The 16,071-nt window shown below is 34.3% G+C and overlaps 1 protein-coding gene across 1 annotated transcript in view; it reads right to left on the reverse strand.

The window, feature by feature from the left end:
* LOC145291107 (uncharacterized) overlaps nt 1-16,071 on the reverse strand; it is a 416,667-nt gene that overhangs the window by 14,482 nt on the left and 386,114 nt on the right. Inside the window, exons 51-52 of the mRNA XM_080136623.1 lie at nt 14,453-14,628; nt 776-880 (exon numbers count right to left, since the gene is read on the reverse strand). Of these exons, the coding sequence (XP_079992749.1) occupies nt 776-880; nt 14,453-14,628 (281 nt within the window). The remainder of the gene's footprint in view (nt 1-775; nt 881-14,452; nt 14,629-16,071) is intronic.

Here is a 16,071-nt window from a genome sequence, read left to right on the forward strand (position 1 = left end):
TGTGTTCGGCATTTTCTTGAACAAGATCGTCTTATTGTAACATTTGATTATATTTCACTATCTCTGGTTAAACCATCTTGCACATTGACATGATTAGTCTCATGATAGTCTTGTAAACTTACACCTTCTGTGTTGGCTTATGACAAATTTGAAGCAGATATTTTGTTTGTGACACGATTACTATTTTTATCTAGTTTGATTTTTATCAGTTACCTTTTCCTGAATGGATTGGCTTCATCACAGCTGAGGAGCTCCATCTAACTCCTGTATGGTAACTCCTGGAATATCAGAAGAAGGTTAACAGGTTCTACACTTCACTCAAGGGTAACAAGACAGGGGCGTTCAACTCCCTGAGGTATTATACATACCCGCGTTCCTAGAAATGTGTAATGATGTATATTCTTTAAATGGGAGTAAGGCTTCCATTCAGATCTAGTGTGTAAAATTAGGGTGATTGATGAATTAATGGAGGATATATAGCAATAAGTATGCACAGGGCCAAGTTTTGGAAGGTGTCATAGTGTGTGTGTGTGTGTGTGTGTGTGTGTGTGTGTGTGTGTGTGTGTGTGTGTGTGTGTGTGTGTGTGTGTGTGTGTGTGTGTTATTGCTTTGTTTTTGGCAATAACATAAGTGACAATATAATTATATTAAAATAAGATTTCGAATATGAAAACTGGACAACACAAAAGTAAATTATTTTTTTATTCTATTTTATAATTGAGAAATAATACATGAATTTATTTATAAAATTTCTTGGAAAAATATATTTAATTACCTGAGCACATTTAACTATGGGACAAACTCGTGAACAATGTAGTTGGCCACCAACACATTCACATTTTTGACATTTATCTGTTGGCTTGTACCAAATATCACCAGGCTGGAATTATAAGAATTGTAAGAATTTATAAATCTTCTGAAAAATGATAAAAAAAAATAAAATAATTGATTGACCATAGTAAAGGGCGACTTAAAAGTTCCGTTTTCATTAGTTATTGTACTGTGATGTAAGGGAGGGCAGCACTCCTTTCCCTGGATTACTCTATTTATCCATAATCCTCACCTTGTCACATTTAGCAAAGGATGCATAAAGTAACAATTTTTATTGTTGGTGACTAGGCTGAGGATTGTGTGTATGTCAGTGGGCCATGCATAAATGTGTGTGTGTGTGTGTGTGTGTGTGTGTGTGTGTGTGTGTGTGTGTGTGTGTGTGTGTGTGTGTGTGTGTTGTGTTGTGTGTGTGAATTAACTTACCTTGACAATACCAACGTGATTGGTTTCTGCATACCCAAATTGTATCATTTGATTAATAAAAACAGATGCTCAGTTACGTTCATACTATATTGTAATCTTTGGTAATTCAACTGAAGATTAAACCTCAGTTTCCTGAACCATTCGTAAACACTCAATTCATTATTCCAAATCAAAAATATTTACAAAAGTTAAGAACAATTATTTGAACAAATTTCTAGAAAAAACAGAAATAGCAGAAAATGCGTATATGCTAACATTTCTCTAGAATTTAGAACACTATTCTATCAATAATATTATTTTACTAGTAAGGCCCTGTGAAAATTCACCTGTACTTATAAATATACACTGCATGTCAAATTAACGAGATAACATTTTTTTAACAGTTTTAGAAACTTACCGGTAGTTTCATATCAAAAGCTTCGGAAACGTTGGCAATGCTGAGCTGCGCGTACTGTGAAATTTTTGTATTGTTCCTTGCCATTATAATTGCTGAATCCACGGTATTTGAGGTCACATTATTAACAAGGCAGTTTGTTTCGTCAATAAAATGGGTCGTAAAGGTGGTTTGAGTAGTTCTGAAAAGAGTACTATTACAGAACAGCTAGCAAAAGGTAAAACTACCCTCGAAATATCGAAAATGGTAGGAAGATGCCGTCAAACTGTGAAGAATTTTGTCAAGGACCCATACAAAGGTACGTAAGAGAGCTGATACAGGTAACTCTGGAGTTGTTTCACGCCGTTCTCTACTCAAAATTAAACGTGAAGTTGTTAAGAACCCTGGGCAGACAACTCGAGAAGTCTTTGACGAAGCCGGATTGAAGAATGTCTCAAAAAGTACTCAATGTCGCCTTCTGAAAGAAGTGGCAAAATCTGTTAAGCCTGTGGCAAAGCCTCCATTAAAGCAACACCACATACAAAACCGATTGAAATGGGCAGAGGACAACATGAAAACGGATTTTTCCAAAGTTTTGTTCACGGATGAAGTGTGTGTTACTCTTGATATCCCAGATGTCTGGAGCAAGGGATGGGTCCTAGATGGACGACATCGTAATCAGCGTTTAAGGCGCCAACAAGTTGGTGGTGGGATAATGATTTGACCTGAGATTATCGGAGATACTTTAGTTGGCCCATGGAGAGTCCCAGAAGGTGTCAAAATGACGTCAAATGCTTACATAGCTTTTCTGAAGGGGCACTTTGAACGATGTCTGAAGAAGAAAAGGTTGACGTTCAGAAGAACCATTATTTTTATGCAGGATAATGCTCCCTCGCATGCAGCAAACAAAAGCCAAGAGTGTTTGCAACAACTGGGGTTCTCTGCGATGGAGTGGTCTGCGAGTTCACCAGATTTGAACCCAATTGAGAACTTTTGGAGTATCATGAAGCGATGTCTGTGCAAGTGAATGCCAATTTAAGAGCAAAGATGAGTTGTGGGATACTCTCCAAGATGTATCGCAAGGAATAACTTAATGAAATCACAAATTTGACTAATTCTGTAGACCAACGTCTTTTACAAGTCATAAATAAAAAAAGAATCACATATCCCCTCCTAATTATGTCGATGTAGAAACTGCTATGTAGTTATTGTGCTCTAAGAATTTTTCATAGTTCAGTTAATGTTTGAAAATTATTTCAATAAACAAGTTATGGGTATATTGTATTTTTTTTCTCAATCTCGTTAATAACTTGACACACTGAAATCAACAGATATTCCTATCTGCCATAATTTCGCTAATACTGCTTTAAATACTTTTATTTTCTGACTGGAGTAGCTGAATAGTATTGTAAGCACTTTCTCAAAGTTTCATGGATTTCATTCCTTAAATATTTTTTTAAAAAAATGTAAACTCGTTAATAATTTGATACGCAATGTATTTCTATGTATAAACTATATAATTTTGAAACTCTGTGGACCTCTTGCTTGTCCTTGCTTGAATCTTGTCTTCGATGATCAGGCAATTCCATCTTTTAAAAAAGGGATGACAAGTGAATTTATATATATATATATATATATATATATATATATATATATATATATACTAGCAAAAGTACCCGTCGTTGACTGGGTTCAAAAACAGCCTACAGAAAATGAACTCTGATTTATGAAAGTATGACAGGTTATGAAAAGGAAGGGTTGTAAAGAGATAGCTTTGAATTTGGAGGTATCAAAACCAAAGCAAAATATGATGAAAGTAAAAATAAAATAGATAAACCCCATAATTTATTATACCATACCTGTTCACACTGAAACACGTATCACAATATTCTGTGGATCTATATTAAAAAACCTTGTTAAACTTTGTGACATATCTCCATTCTATGGAGGTCAGGCGTGAACGAACACCCCATATTTTTATTATACCATAATTCTTCAAACTGAAACATAATTATCAAAGTATACTTACGCAGATAGATATGAAAAGTCTTTATTAAAGTGTGTGCCTATTTCCATTCTATGAAGGCCAGACGCGAACGCAGACCCTAAAATTTTATTATACCATCCCTATTTAAGTTAAAACATACTTATCAAAGTATTATTATGTACATCTATATCAAAAACACTTGTAAACGTTTTTTTTTTTTAATTTTTTAATTTTTTATTTCTATACTTTGTTGACCAGGCGCGTACGTAGACCCCACAATTTTAATGAATCATCATTATGCCAGATCAAACATACCCATTTCTGTGTCTCAATACATCTTTTATCATTATATGTGATCAGTTTTCTATAATAGTCAAGAATATAGGAGCCTATTCGTGACCAGACACACACACAGACGTTCAGCTTTATATTATAGATATATATACATATACATATATACATATATATACACATACTAGACTACCCGTGACCCGTTGGGTCAGTATGTTATATTAGCTATGGAATTCATGTATGAGTGTGACATTTGTGACATAAAGAAAATAGGGTTTGTTTGTTTTTTTGACAGCGGCCGCAGTTTTCTAGCAGAGCTAGATTTTCGCAATACGAAAATGCGGCTATAATGTCAGGACCCTAGACAAAATGCTGCTATAATGTCAGGACCCTAGACCAATTGGTCATTATTTTTATTTTCAAATACACACAAAAGTTATTTTTGCATTAACATATTTTGTTCCTTAAATGATTTATATGTTTTGTAAGTAAAAGTAGTTAGAATTTATTACATATAAAAACATTTGTTTTCCTTTTTTTTAAATAGTAATCTCGACAAAAAAAAAGAAATAAAAAATGTATTTGACATTTTTAATATAAGGAAAAAGATCATGTTTACATCGTTTTGCGATTTGTTCATTTTTACCATATAGACGAAACGCTGGACATTTTTTAAAACATAAGCATATTATTTAGAAACCCTAACAGATCGAGCGATTTTATCGAAAACGTTTTGTTCTAATCACGTGTTACTTTTAATAGGTAAGTGAGAAAACATTACATCTTTTATTTAACTTAAAATGTTTTGTTTTTATTAATTTATTTTATTTTCGGAAATTCTGCAGTATACGGATGGCGGCAATGGGGGGGGGATAACACTAATTACCGCAGCAAATAAGTAACAAACAAGATTTTTTTCCGAACACAAAAATATTTTAAAACCAAAACATTTATTGAATATAAATATATATATATATATATATATATATATATATATAAAAATAAAATAAATATATATATATATATATATATATATATATATATATATTTATTTTTTTTTTTTTTTTTTTTTTTACACAGTGATCACCACTTATCAAGCCCGGAAGCCACTCGGGGATAAGGGTTATTGCAAGTACATTACGTTAGTGTAGAGATTTGATAAGGGGGCGGTTCATTAGGAATTTGTTAATGTTGAACATGAACACATCCAAGTTGTAGTCCGGTGGGAAGCAGGTAGACGGAACAGAGTTCCACAGGCGTGCAGTTCTAAGAAAGAAGCTTTGTTCATGGAATCCGCGTTTTGATTTAGGCACAGATATAGAGTGGGGGAAATTTTTCACAGTGGATTCAGCTAGACGGGTATTTTTCATGAAAGATTGGCAAGGGGGGACCAGAGATTGGAGTTCAGACGAGCACCTGCCTTGGAAATAACGATAAAACAAGGATAGGCTCACAACGTCTCTTCTGTGGGAGAGAGGCTGCAGGTTAGAGAAAAGAGCATCCTCCACTAAGCCACGAAGTCTATTTTGTACTCTGTCAAGGCAGGATAGGCTGCTTTTAGCAGCTCCTGCCCAGATATGGCAACAGTATTCCATCCTTGGACGTATGTGGCTTTTATATAGATAGAGAATTGCATCAGTAGTGAGATATCTTCTGGAGCGGTAGAAGGATCCCACCATCTTTCCAGTGACCTTGGCAACAGACTTGATGTATGTGTTCCATTTCAGATCAGGAGTAAATGTCAAACCCAGAAGCTTGTCAAAACATGGGGGCTCACCCAGACGAGAGCCATCCATCACAATTGATGCCAGATGGGGATCAGAGCGTTGATGATGTAAGGATAGGAGTTTGGTTTTAGATGCATTAAAGGTAACTAGCCACATCTTCCTCCACTGAACCACACGCTCAAGATCAGAGGAGAGAGAATCAGAGAGAACTTTGTCATTTACAGCCTTTGATATGTTGCCGTAGATGGTCGTGTCATCAGCATAGATGTCAACGAATGATTTAAGTATATGTTTAGGGAGGTCATTGATGTAGATCAGGAAGAGAGTTGGGCCCAGGATTGACCCCTGAGGGACTCCAGCATTTATATTGCAGGCCTCCGATTTTTGTCCATCTACCACTACTCTTATGAGCCTATCGGAGAGAAATGATTTAATGATTGAGAAAACATTTCCAGTTATACCGTAGCTGGAAATCTTGTGAAGTAGACCCTTATGCCATACCTTGTCGAAGGCCTTTGATATGTCAAGAGCAATTGCCCTAGAAAGGAAGCCTTTGTCAAGAGATTCACTAATCCTGTGAGGTATAACCGTCAGCACATCTGCAGTAGATCTTGCAGAGCGGAAACCATATTGTGTGTCACTAAGAAGGTTATTCCTGCTGAGGTGGTTGACTATTTCTCTATTTAATATGGATTCCAGCAACTTACTCATAACACACAGAAGACTTATTGGTCTGTACTGAGAGGAAGATGACTTATCACCTGAATTCTTAAATACAGGGCAAACTAATGAGGTCTTCCAGGTAGTCGGAAAGCACTTCTCCTTAAGCCAGCACTTAAATATTTTCGTAAGTACGGGAGCAAGTTCTGGTTGAAGCTTTTTTAACACTATAATTGGGATGCCATCAGGGCCAGTTGCTTTACTGGAATCTAGGTTCTTGATTAGCTTGGCGACCTCATGCACGGATATTTGTATGTTACCTAGCTTGTTCTTTGTTATATATATATATATATATATATATATATATATATATATATATATATATATATATATATATATATATATATATATATATATATATATATATATATATATTAGTGTTTTAATTTCTTTTTCTAATTATATAGAAACATATTTCCGGATTAATGGCATCCGGACGGTTTACTCAAACATGGAAAAAAACCTTTCCTAATCCTGTAAAATTACCTATTTTTCCAAATAATCGCTCAAAAATCGAAAATTAAACATAATTTTCCTACGAATCGAACGCTGACGACATTTTTTACAGCTTTGTTTAACAACGTATTAAATTTGTTTAAAAAAAGAAATGGATTTTATATGTTAAAAAAATATGACCGAATAGATTCAAGTATTTGCTGTTTAAAAAACAACAAAAAAAAACACAATTTAATGTAATATGAACTTGTACATTTACCGATCCGGAATTTCGTTTGGCATGTGCAGATAAAATACAGGAGTATGCCAAGCTATGGTAAGGGTAATCAGCTACTGGAAAATCGGCAATAAGAATGTAAGCAGACTTTTAAAAAATTGGAAGAAAAAAAAAGATTTTAATCACGCCCTCTAGTTATAAAGGGCCGCATTAGTTCCGTGGTTATTAATAGTGTAAGGGGATTACTGTCCAATTGTCTAAACGTTAATGTTTATGCGTGCATGCGCAACTAGATGTCATAAACCGGAAAGTGGTTACATCACTTGTTACAAGCTCATTTGAGTTTTATCATTATATATATATATATATATATATATATATATATATATATATATATATATATATATATATATATATACATATATATATATATATACATATATATACATATACATATATATATACATATACATATAGATATATATATACATATACATATATATATACATATATATATACATATACATATACATATACATATATATATATATATATATATATATATATATATATATATATATATATATGCATATATATATATATTTATGCTAAGTCCGTATATATTAGTAAAGGTATTGGAATTACAACTTAATATTTAAATGAAGAATAAATTATTAGAAATAATATAATAAAATAACAAAGATAAGGGGATGAATTATAAAGAATAAATATAAAAAAGTGAATAAAATAAAGGATGAACAAATGGTAGAATAACGGAATAAAATGTATAAAATAGTATAAAATTATAAAATAATAATAAAGGTATAAGAAGTATAAAGTTATCTATTATATAAATCTCACCTGTCTGTTAGTGTGTATGTATGTATGTATGTATGTATGTATGTATGTATGTATGTATGTTTTTTTAATCCTTCAGGGAGACTAGCAGCCCTCCTCACCAAACAAGTCTGGTGGGGGAACCAGTTTAGTCGCCGGTGACCCGACCATGAGGCAGGTAGTACTGGGTTACATGGTACCAGTAGCATATGACATGACCTGACAGGATTAAAAACAAGACCTTCCAAAGGGCGAATGAACTCTTTTTCTGGGTCAACGGCCAACTAGCACCGTGTATATTTGTGTGTGTGTATATGTGTATTGGGGTAGAGAGAGCTCCCGTAAGCCGTGGTGAAGGCAACCTTTCTAGGAGAAGCCAATCTCTGATTAAAAAAACCATAAAGCGGAAGTCCAGTAACTGCATTAAGCTGGTCTGCAGTTTAATTTGTTGCTGGCTATCTTGCTCTTGCTTGTTGCTGGATCTCAGTATTTTGAACCGAGAGAGAAACTTAGCTGTCGTACAAAGACTGTAACATCATATTTGTATAGATACTCATTCAGACATTTGGGCTCATGGATTTTAAATGTCTTAGGGAGTTGACCCAGAAAAAGAGTTCATTCGCCCTTTGGAAGGTCTTTTATTTAATCCTGTCAGGTCATGTCATATGCTACTGGTACCATGTAACCCAGTACTACCTGCCTCATGGTCGGGTCACCGGCGACTAAACTGGTTTCCCCACCAGACTTATTTGGTGAGGAGGGTAGCTAGTCTCCCTGAAGGATTAAAAACAAGACCTTCCAAAGGGCGAATGAACCCTTTTTTGGAGTCAACAGCTATCTAGCACCATGTATATTTGTGTGTATATATATATATATGTGTGTTGGGGTGGAGAGGGCTCCCATAAGCCGTGGTGAAGGCAACCTTTCTAGAAGAACAAATCTCTGATTTAAAAAACCATAAAGCAGGAGACCAGTATCCGCATTAAGCTGGTCTGCAATTTAACATGTTGCTGGCTATCTTGCTCTTGGATCTCAACATTTTGAACCGAGAGAAAGACTTAGCTGTCGTACAAAGCTAAAACTCTGTAACATCATCTTTGTATAGATACTCCCCCCAGGCATTTGGGCTCATGGATTTTAAGTGTATGAGGGAGTGGCACTCGTCTGACAAGACGTTGCAATCATCATGTAAAATTTGTCTAAAAACATTCATTCTTTCACTGACATCGGGGCCGTTTTTTACAAGGAGAGGGGGTCACTTTTTTCGTCAACATTTTTACAAAGTCATCATGTGCCTTGCAATGATTAGTCTTATTTCGAAACCCATCAACATTGTTTGTCGTAGTGGGTGCGGGGGCTAAACAGTTGGCTTTTTTTTTTTCACTTTCTTTTTCTCGTTCGCATTACAGGTTCGAGCCTGCTATTGCAGCTAATTTTTTTTTTTTTTTTTTTGCGCTCGCACAGATACTTGAGGATCAGTGTACAGATATGTATTTATGGAGATGCATACATTTTATGCATACATATATGTTTCTTTCTATGCTGTGTGTGTGCGTGTGTGCAGTTTTGGTTTAAGAGAATGCGAGTTTTCTTGAATTAAAAGATAAGATTATCTTCCCGTCAGCCTCAACTTCCAGGTGTAAGCCTAGATTTTATGTTTCAGTATTATATTTCACTTTCTCTATATCTGGGTCACTCTGACCTCTTGGGCTTGAATTCAGGTTTTATATGGCCACAAAAAAATAGTATGCCTGCCAATCCCTACATTATAATTTATTTAGCATTTAACTTTTAATTACTTTCTGTCATCAGACGAGAGCTACAGATTTTTGATTGGGGCCAGTATACTTCATTTTCACATGTTTTTATCAGTGAACTACGTCTTACGTCAGCATTTGGAATACTACTTTCATATTATATTTTACAATACAGAAATCTGGATATCAATCTCTTGGGGATTTTATCATATGCATAGATGCATTTGTCTTTCAAACTCTGAATTATTTTTCAAACCTGGACCGATTTTGGAATGTCTTTTCGACCTTTCCTTTTGGAATTTGATCAAATATCATGCATATACAATTTCTTTTAAAATTTTAGTATTCAATTTATATGCTGATTAGTAAAATGTATAGATTGAACATCATTATCATTTTGCTAAGTATGTTTCCTCTGACGATATGAGCCATTCATTGAAACTCTATGGAATAAGGAAATAAAATTTAATTTCTTTGTACTTCTTGTCAAAAAATACATTTTTGTAAACTTTAATTTACAGAATTTATATCCATTTATTTATTTTTCTTATACTATTGCTCTATTTTGAATATTGAGCTTTTTCACCTGACTGGGATTGTCATATAAATATTAATAATAATATTTATTTGCTTTAACTTTACAAATTTATTTAATTTGCAAAATGAAAAAAAAAAAAAATATATATATATACATATATACTTTAAATTATATATATATATATATATATATACACACACACACACTCACACACATATATATATATATATATATATATATATATATATATATATATATATATATATATACTAGCAGGGGTGCCCGGCGTTGCTCGGGTATTTGGAGGTGTATGCTGTGCAAAAAAAGCAAAAAAATAAAAAAAATGGTTAATTTTTTAAAACTTTGACCCCTATTATGACCCCTTAAAATTTATAGTTTCGGGCTCAAATCACTTTATTAAGTTAGATCCAGGTTCAAGGAACCTATATCTAAAATTTCAAGTGTCTAGACCGAAAATTGTCAGAGGAGTTTTGTAGAGTTCTTAAAGGTCGAATCGTTGAAATTTGACCCCTTAACAGCCAAATTTTTTGCTGACACCCGTCACATTCGATTTTCCCAAATCTCAGTACCCGGTATTTCAAATTTCGAGTCTATAGACTAAAAATTGACAGAGTTATTGCGTAGGGAAATGTACACAGACACACAGACAGACAGAGAGACACGTTCACTTTTATAGATATATAGATAGTACTACATGGGTGACCATTTAGGAAGGCTAAATGCTGTATGTACCACACCGAGTTGTAGAAATTTCCAAGTTAGCATCTGGAGATGCATTAATTCACTGAGAGAGATGCACCCCCAGTGTTTGTTAGGACATGCATCTAGGAGAAGGAACCTGATGTAAAAACCTGTGGTCTGCTGTATACTCCGTTAGCAGTAATACCAAAAAGAGTGGTTGGTTCTACACAAAGCCTTCACCACTATAAACAAATCATCTGTGTGGATTTCCGAGCAACTTAGTTGTTGTGGCGGAACCTCATACATCGAAATCGACAGGAGAGTCCATCATATATATATATATATATATATATGTGTGTGTGTGTGAGGGTCGTTCCAAAAGTAAAGGCCCTTATTATTTTTTTTTTTACTCAAAAGTTAAAGAGATACAAATACGGGAGTTGTACCATTAAAACGTGCAACCTTTTGTATTTCAAAATTTATTTGTTACATAGTCATCACGATTCTTAATGCACTTTTTCCAGGAATTCAACGAAGCATCTCTACTTCTGACGCACGTCCATGACAGAGATTGCTTTCATAGAGTCACACACCATCATTATCTACAAAAGAGAAATGAAACTTTCAGGTCATGAATACATAAGTTCAGTCACCATAATATTTGGAACGCCCCCAGAATTAATTGAGGAATGTGCCTTCAATTGTGTCTCTGTATGTGTTTTTGCTTTATTTAAATTGCATATTATTATTTGTCCTTTACTATTAGCACCAAGTACTAAAACAAGCTTTAAAAGATTATTGGTCCCCCAACAAAAAGAGGGTGGACCTGTAAATTCACCCTAGCCGTTTGTCCATTCGTCTGTTCGTCTGTCTGCACTTTTCTGAATAACTATGCCTTGGAATTTTTAAAAATTTTGCACAAACATTAAACATGATATGAGTAAAAAGTAACAGAACGGATTTTCTAGGAAAACTCCGGTTGCCCCACTAGGGGTGCCTTTTGGGTGAAAATGGCTAAAATCGACACTTTTGTGCTTATTAAAAAAAATTGATGCCTTGGATTTTTATCAAACTTTCTAAAAAGTTGTAACTAACTGATTTCTTTATAATTTTGTTTGCCTATACTACGTGATAACTCTTTGGTGTGCTCCAGGGGCTCTTTTAGGGCTAATAAAAACACTCCATTTTGGGGACTATTTTACCATATTTGTCCAAAATTTTCTGAGTATGTCTATTTAGCAGTTTTGCATGGTGCTGAACTCAAATTTAAATATGTTCAGGCCTTGGGGACTTTTGGGGTTAAAGGGAGGCAGAGGAGGAGGGAGAGGCAAATGATGGACTTAGTCATTTCTTTTTTTGCATGGTGCAGAATTCAAATTTACATATGTTAAGGCCTAAAACTGCACCGTTTGTTCATTTTCACCAGGATTTGACGTCCCCTGGGGCCTTTTGGGCTAAATTTTTTTATGCCTTGTTCACTGTGCACTCACGGGGAACCATGCATGCTTCACTTGTTCAAAAAATAATTTGACTATGAAATTAGAGTTACCAAAATTAATTTTCGCTTCATTGTACAGAAGTCGGTCATTTACTTTTTACTAATGGTTTTTTTTTTCAATTGTTTACTTTAAATATCTCTTCCATAAAGTAAACGTCAGCAATAAAATAACTAATGGCAATGTACCGGTTGTTTCTTCCTCTCCTCTTTCTATTCTTTTTCCTTCTTCCTCTTCTCTTTCTATTCTTTTTCCTTCTTCCTCTTCTCTTTCTATTCTTTTTCCTTCTATCTCTCCTCTTTCATTTTTTCATCTTCCTCATTCTTTTTTTAACTTCCTAGTACTAAGGCAAAAACCATACACGTCACTAATGAACTACTGCAGGTTGTGACAACATTAATATTATTAATGGAAGATGAGATTAGATAAATGCCCATTAGCAGTGAAATTATTTTGTAGTTTAAAATTATTTATATCAACAAAAGGTAAGCTCCGTCTATCTAGTTAGAAAACTTGGTACTCATGCATCTTTTGATCTGGATTTCTATGATATCAGCATGGGCTTAAACGACAGCTGACGAGAACTGCCAGAAAAAAAACGAGCGAAATAAAAGACACTGGGAAACATAATTAACAAGATTTATTAAAAGACAAACACAACTTAATAAAAATATAATCAAAAGCCTACCTTAATAAATAATATATATATATATATATATATATATATATATATATATATATATATAATAAATAAATAATTTTATTATTTTTTTTTTTTAACTTTGAAGTGTTAGCAAAAATATGCGAATGTTTTTGTGAAAGCTTATACTGTTAATTTTTTTTTTTTTGCATTTTTCCGTAAAAGTTTCAATATTGTTTTTTTTGTAGGTTATATTTTTTACATTTTGTTCAATAAAAGTTTCAACATTTTTTTTTTTTTTTGCAGTTTTAATTTTTATATATTCGTTGTTTTGGTTTTTTTTTTCAGAAAAGTTGCAACAAATTTTTTTTTTTTGTTTACTCCGAGGCTATTAGATTTTTCTCTTAGCAATAACTTTGTTTCCGGAGGCATCTGAATACATTTCTCCAATTTATTCAGAAAGTCGTTTGTTCCCATTTCAAAATTCCAATTTTTATTGACTTATCAAACACTCAGACAAATGATTTGAAAATATCTTCCCTCTTCATCATCCCAAAAAATTACTGTAACACTTTAAAAAATAAATAAATTAATTAAATAAAATAAATGGCCAACTAATAGATTGTCTACAACCACAATTGAAAACCGGTTTTCATCAAATGGAAATTGAATCATATAGTCTTTTCTAGGGTTACAATTTTATCATTTCACCCTGCACGTAGTAGAAGAAGGTATTCTTTCAACTTGCTGTTCTGAGTAAGACATGAAACTACATATTTTTTTTTTTTTGCTAGCGGTCCTTGTCAGCTGCCAGATTTTTCCTAACGAAAGTCAACTGTTGGTTGAACCTGCGCCAACGTCACAGAAATCTAAGTCAAAAGATGCATGAATACCAAAAACTGTTCAAGCCTGCAAGTATCCTATATCTCTATAAAGCCACTATCCACCCCCTTTGTTGTTACATCTGAGTTTCTCCTTCTTGGAACCTTTCCAGAAAAGACTCTCTAACATAATAGGTCCTGCACTGTATATCAATTTCCAGTTTTAACTCCTCTGGCATCACCACAATGTTGCATCTCTCTGCTTGTTTTACAAGTACTTCAATGGAATGTGCTTGAATGAACTTACTGCACTTGCACCCCCCCCTAAAATGTAAATACCTCCGACTAAACTTATTAGCAGCAAAATCAAATCCATTTATGGTAGAAGTCCCCAGATGCTAGAAAACTTTCAATTCCAATATCTTCTGTCATCGAATCGCTTATCTTTGGAATCTCTTTCATGCTCCATGTTTCTCCATCTGTATGAACATGCATAAATTTAAATGTAATGTGAATAAACATCTTGTTTCACAACTCCACACTTAGGATGATAAATATGGTCATTAATCACAGTATGTCTCACTGGCAATATACTTTGCAGATGAATGAAAATTAAAAAAAAAAAGTAAAACTTACTAATTTCTTTTCACCATTAACAATGCACACATCACAAGACTTTTCAGGGATGCAAGTATTGTTATCTGAACGTTTAAATCCTTCTTTGCATAAACATTTCGCCACTTTACAGATTTTAGTCATATTGCACGTTTGTTCACAGCCTTCTTTCACCCAACTTTCATTTTCCTTGCATTCTGTAAATAGATTGAAATGGATACATATCATGAATGTTACATTGTAATAATACAGGGTGGAACGATAAATTTGTCGCCCTAAAGAAAACAACACTACAGCTTTATTTTTAAACTTTTATTATGAAAAAATCAATTCAGGTGACTTGATTATGTAGTAGAGCTGATATTTATTCAATGTAGCTGCCTTCAGCCTCAATCACCGTCTCGATACAGATCCGGAACTAGGAGCATGCTTTTTCCACAAACGCCAGCAGGAGCTCGGCAAATACTCAACTGTAATCAGGCTGGCTTTGGTGTTGCGGGAGATCATGTTGGTGATGTTTTCAATATATAACCATATGAAGTAGTCCAGAGGGTTCAGGTCAGGGGAGGAGCAGGGTCAGGGAGAGAAGGGTACAAAGTCGTAGCACTCCTTCTGAAGCCAAACTGGGTCTCTTTGGATTTGTGGGCCAGCACAGAGTCCTGCTGCCACACTCAGGGTCTGCTAGCGACCACCTAATTGTATCAGGGAATCAGCACACTCTTCAGCACATCTAGGTACACTTTGGTGTTGATTTTCAAGCTGACTTTGAAGATGTGAGGTGGCATGATGTGGTCCTCACTGGAAACCACACCAAAGACCATAACCATGACCAGAAACTTCATTGAGCTGTGCCTTCAAACGTTGCACCATCCGCATTAGCATATTGAGGGTGCTGGCAATGGTCCTGTTGTCATAACTTTGATCAGTACAGAGCATGAGTTGTACAGTGGCACATCTCCAATCTCACTCATTGAACATTGTGTCAATTTCAGACATGATAGAAGGCTCCTATCGCTCTTGGGATTGGTACACACATGGCTAACTAATAGATTGTCTACAACCACAATTGAAAACCGGTTTTCATCAAATGGAAATTGAATCATGTAGTCTTTTCTAGGGTGACGATTTTATCATTTCACCCTGTACACAGTAGAAGAAAGTATTCTTTCAACTTGCTGTTCTGGGTAAGGCATGAAACTACACCCTAATTAGCCACTGTTTATCAAGGCTCAAGGGCAACCCTGGCACACTTCTTTCTTGGCACTGCCCTGATTTGAGTTTTGCTGGTCTTCATCAGTTCAAGAATAGTCTGGTGATTGTTTTAATAGATACTACCTTTTGAGATGATCACAGATAAAAATTGACTTTAAACTGCTGGACTCATTCTTGAAAGTGACTCAGATGTAAATTCAAATCTATCATGATGAACTTTTGGTCAACCTAATAATAAATATTTCATGATATTTGTTAAAAAATGTCATTAATATTTAATCATGATGTTACTTATCCTTTTCTTCACCTTCTTGGGTTTCTTATGAACAATTTGATTGCATATGTAGCTCATTACGTATTTCAATACTTGGCAAATAGGGGTCGACATTCCTAGTGTCACATGTGATACAGCCCCACCCCCTCCAAAA

This window comes from Euprymna scolopes, chromosome 12, assembly GCF_053919585.1.
Source record: "Euprymna scolopes isolate OS-2025 chromosome 12, ASM5391958v1, whole genome shotgun sequence".
Taxonomy (NCBI): Eukaryota; Metazoa; Mollusca; class Cephalopoda; order Sepiida; family Sepiolidae; genus Euprymna; species Euprymna scolopes.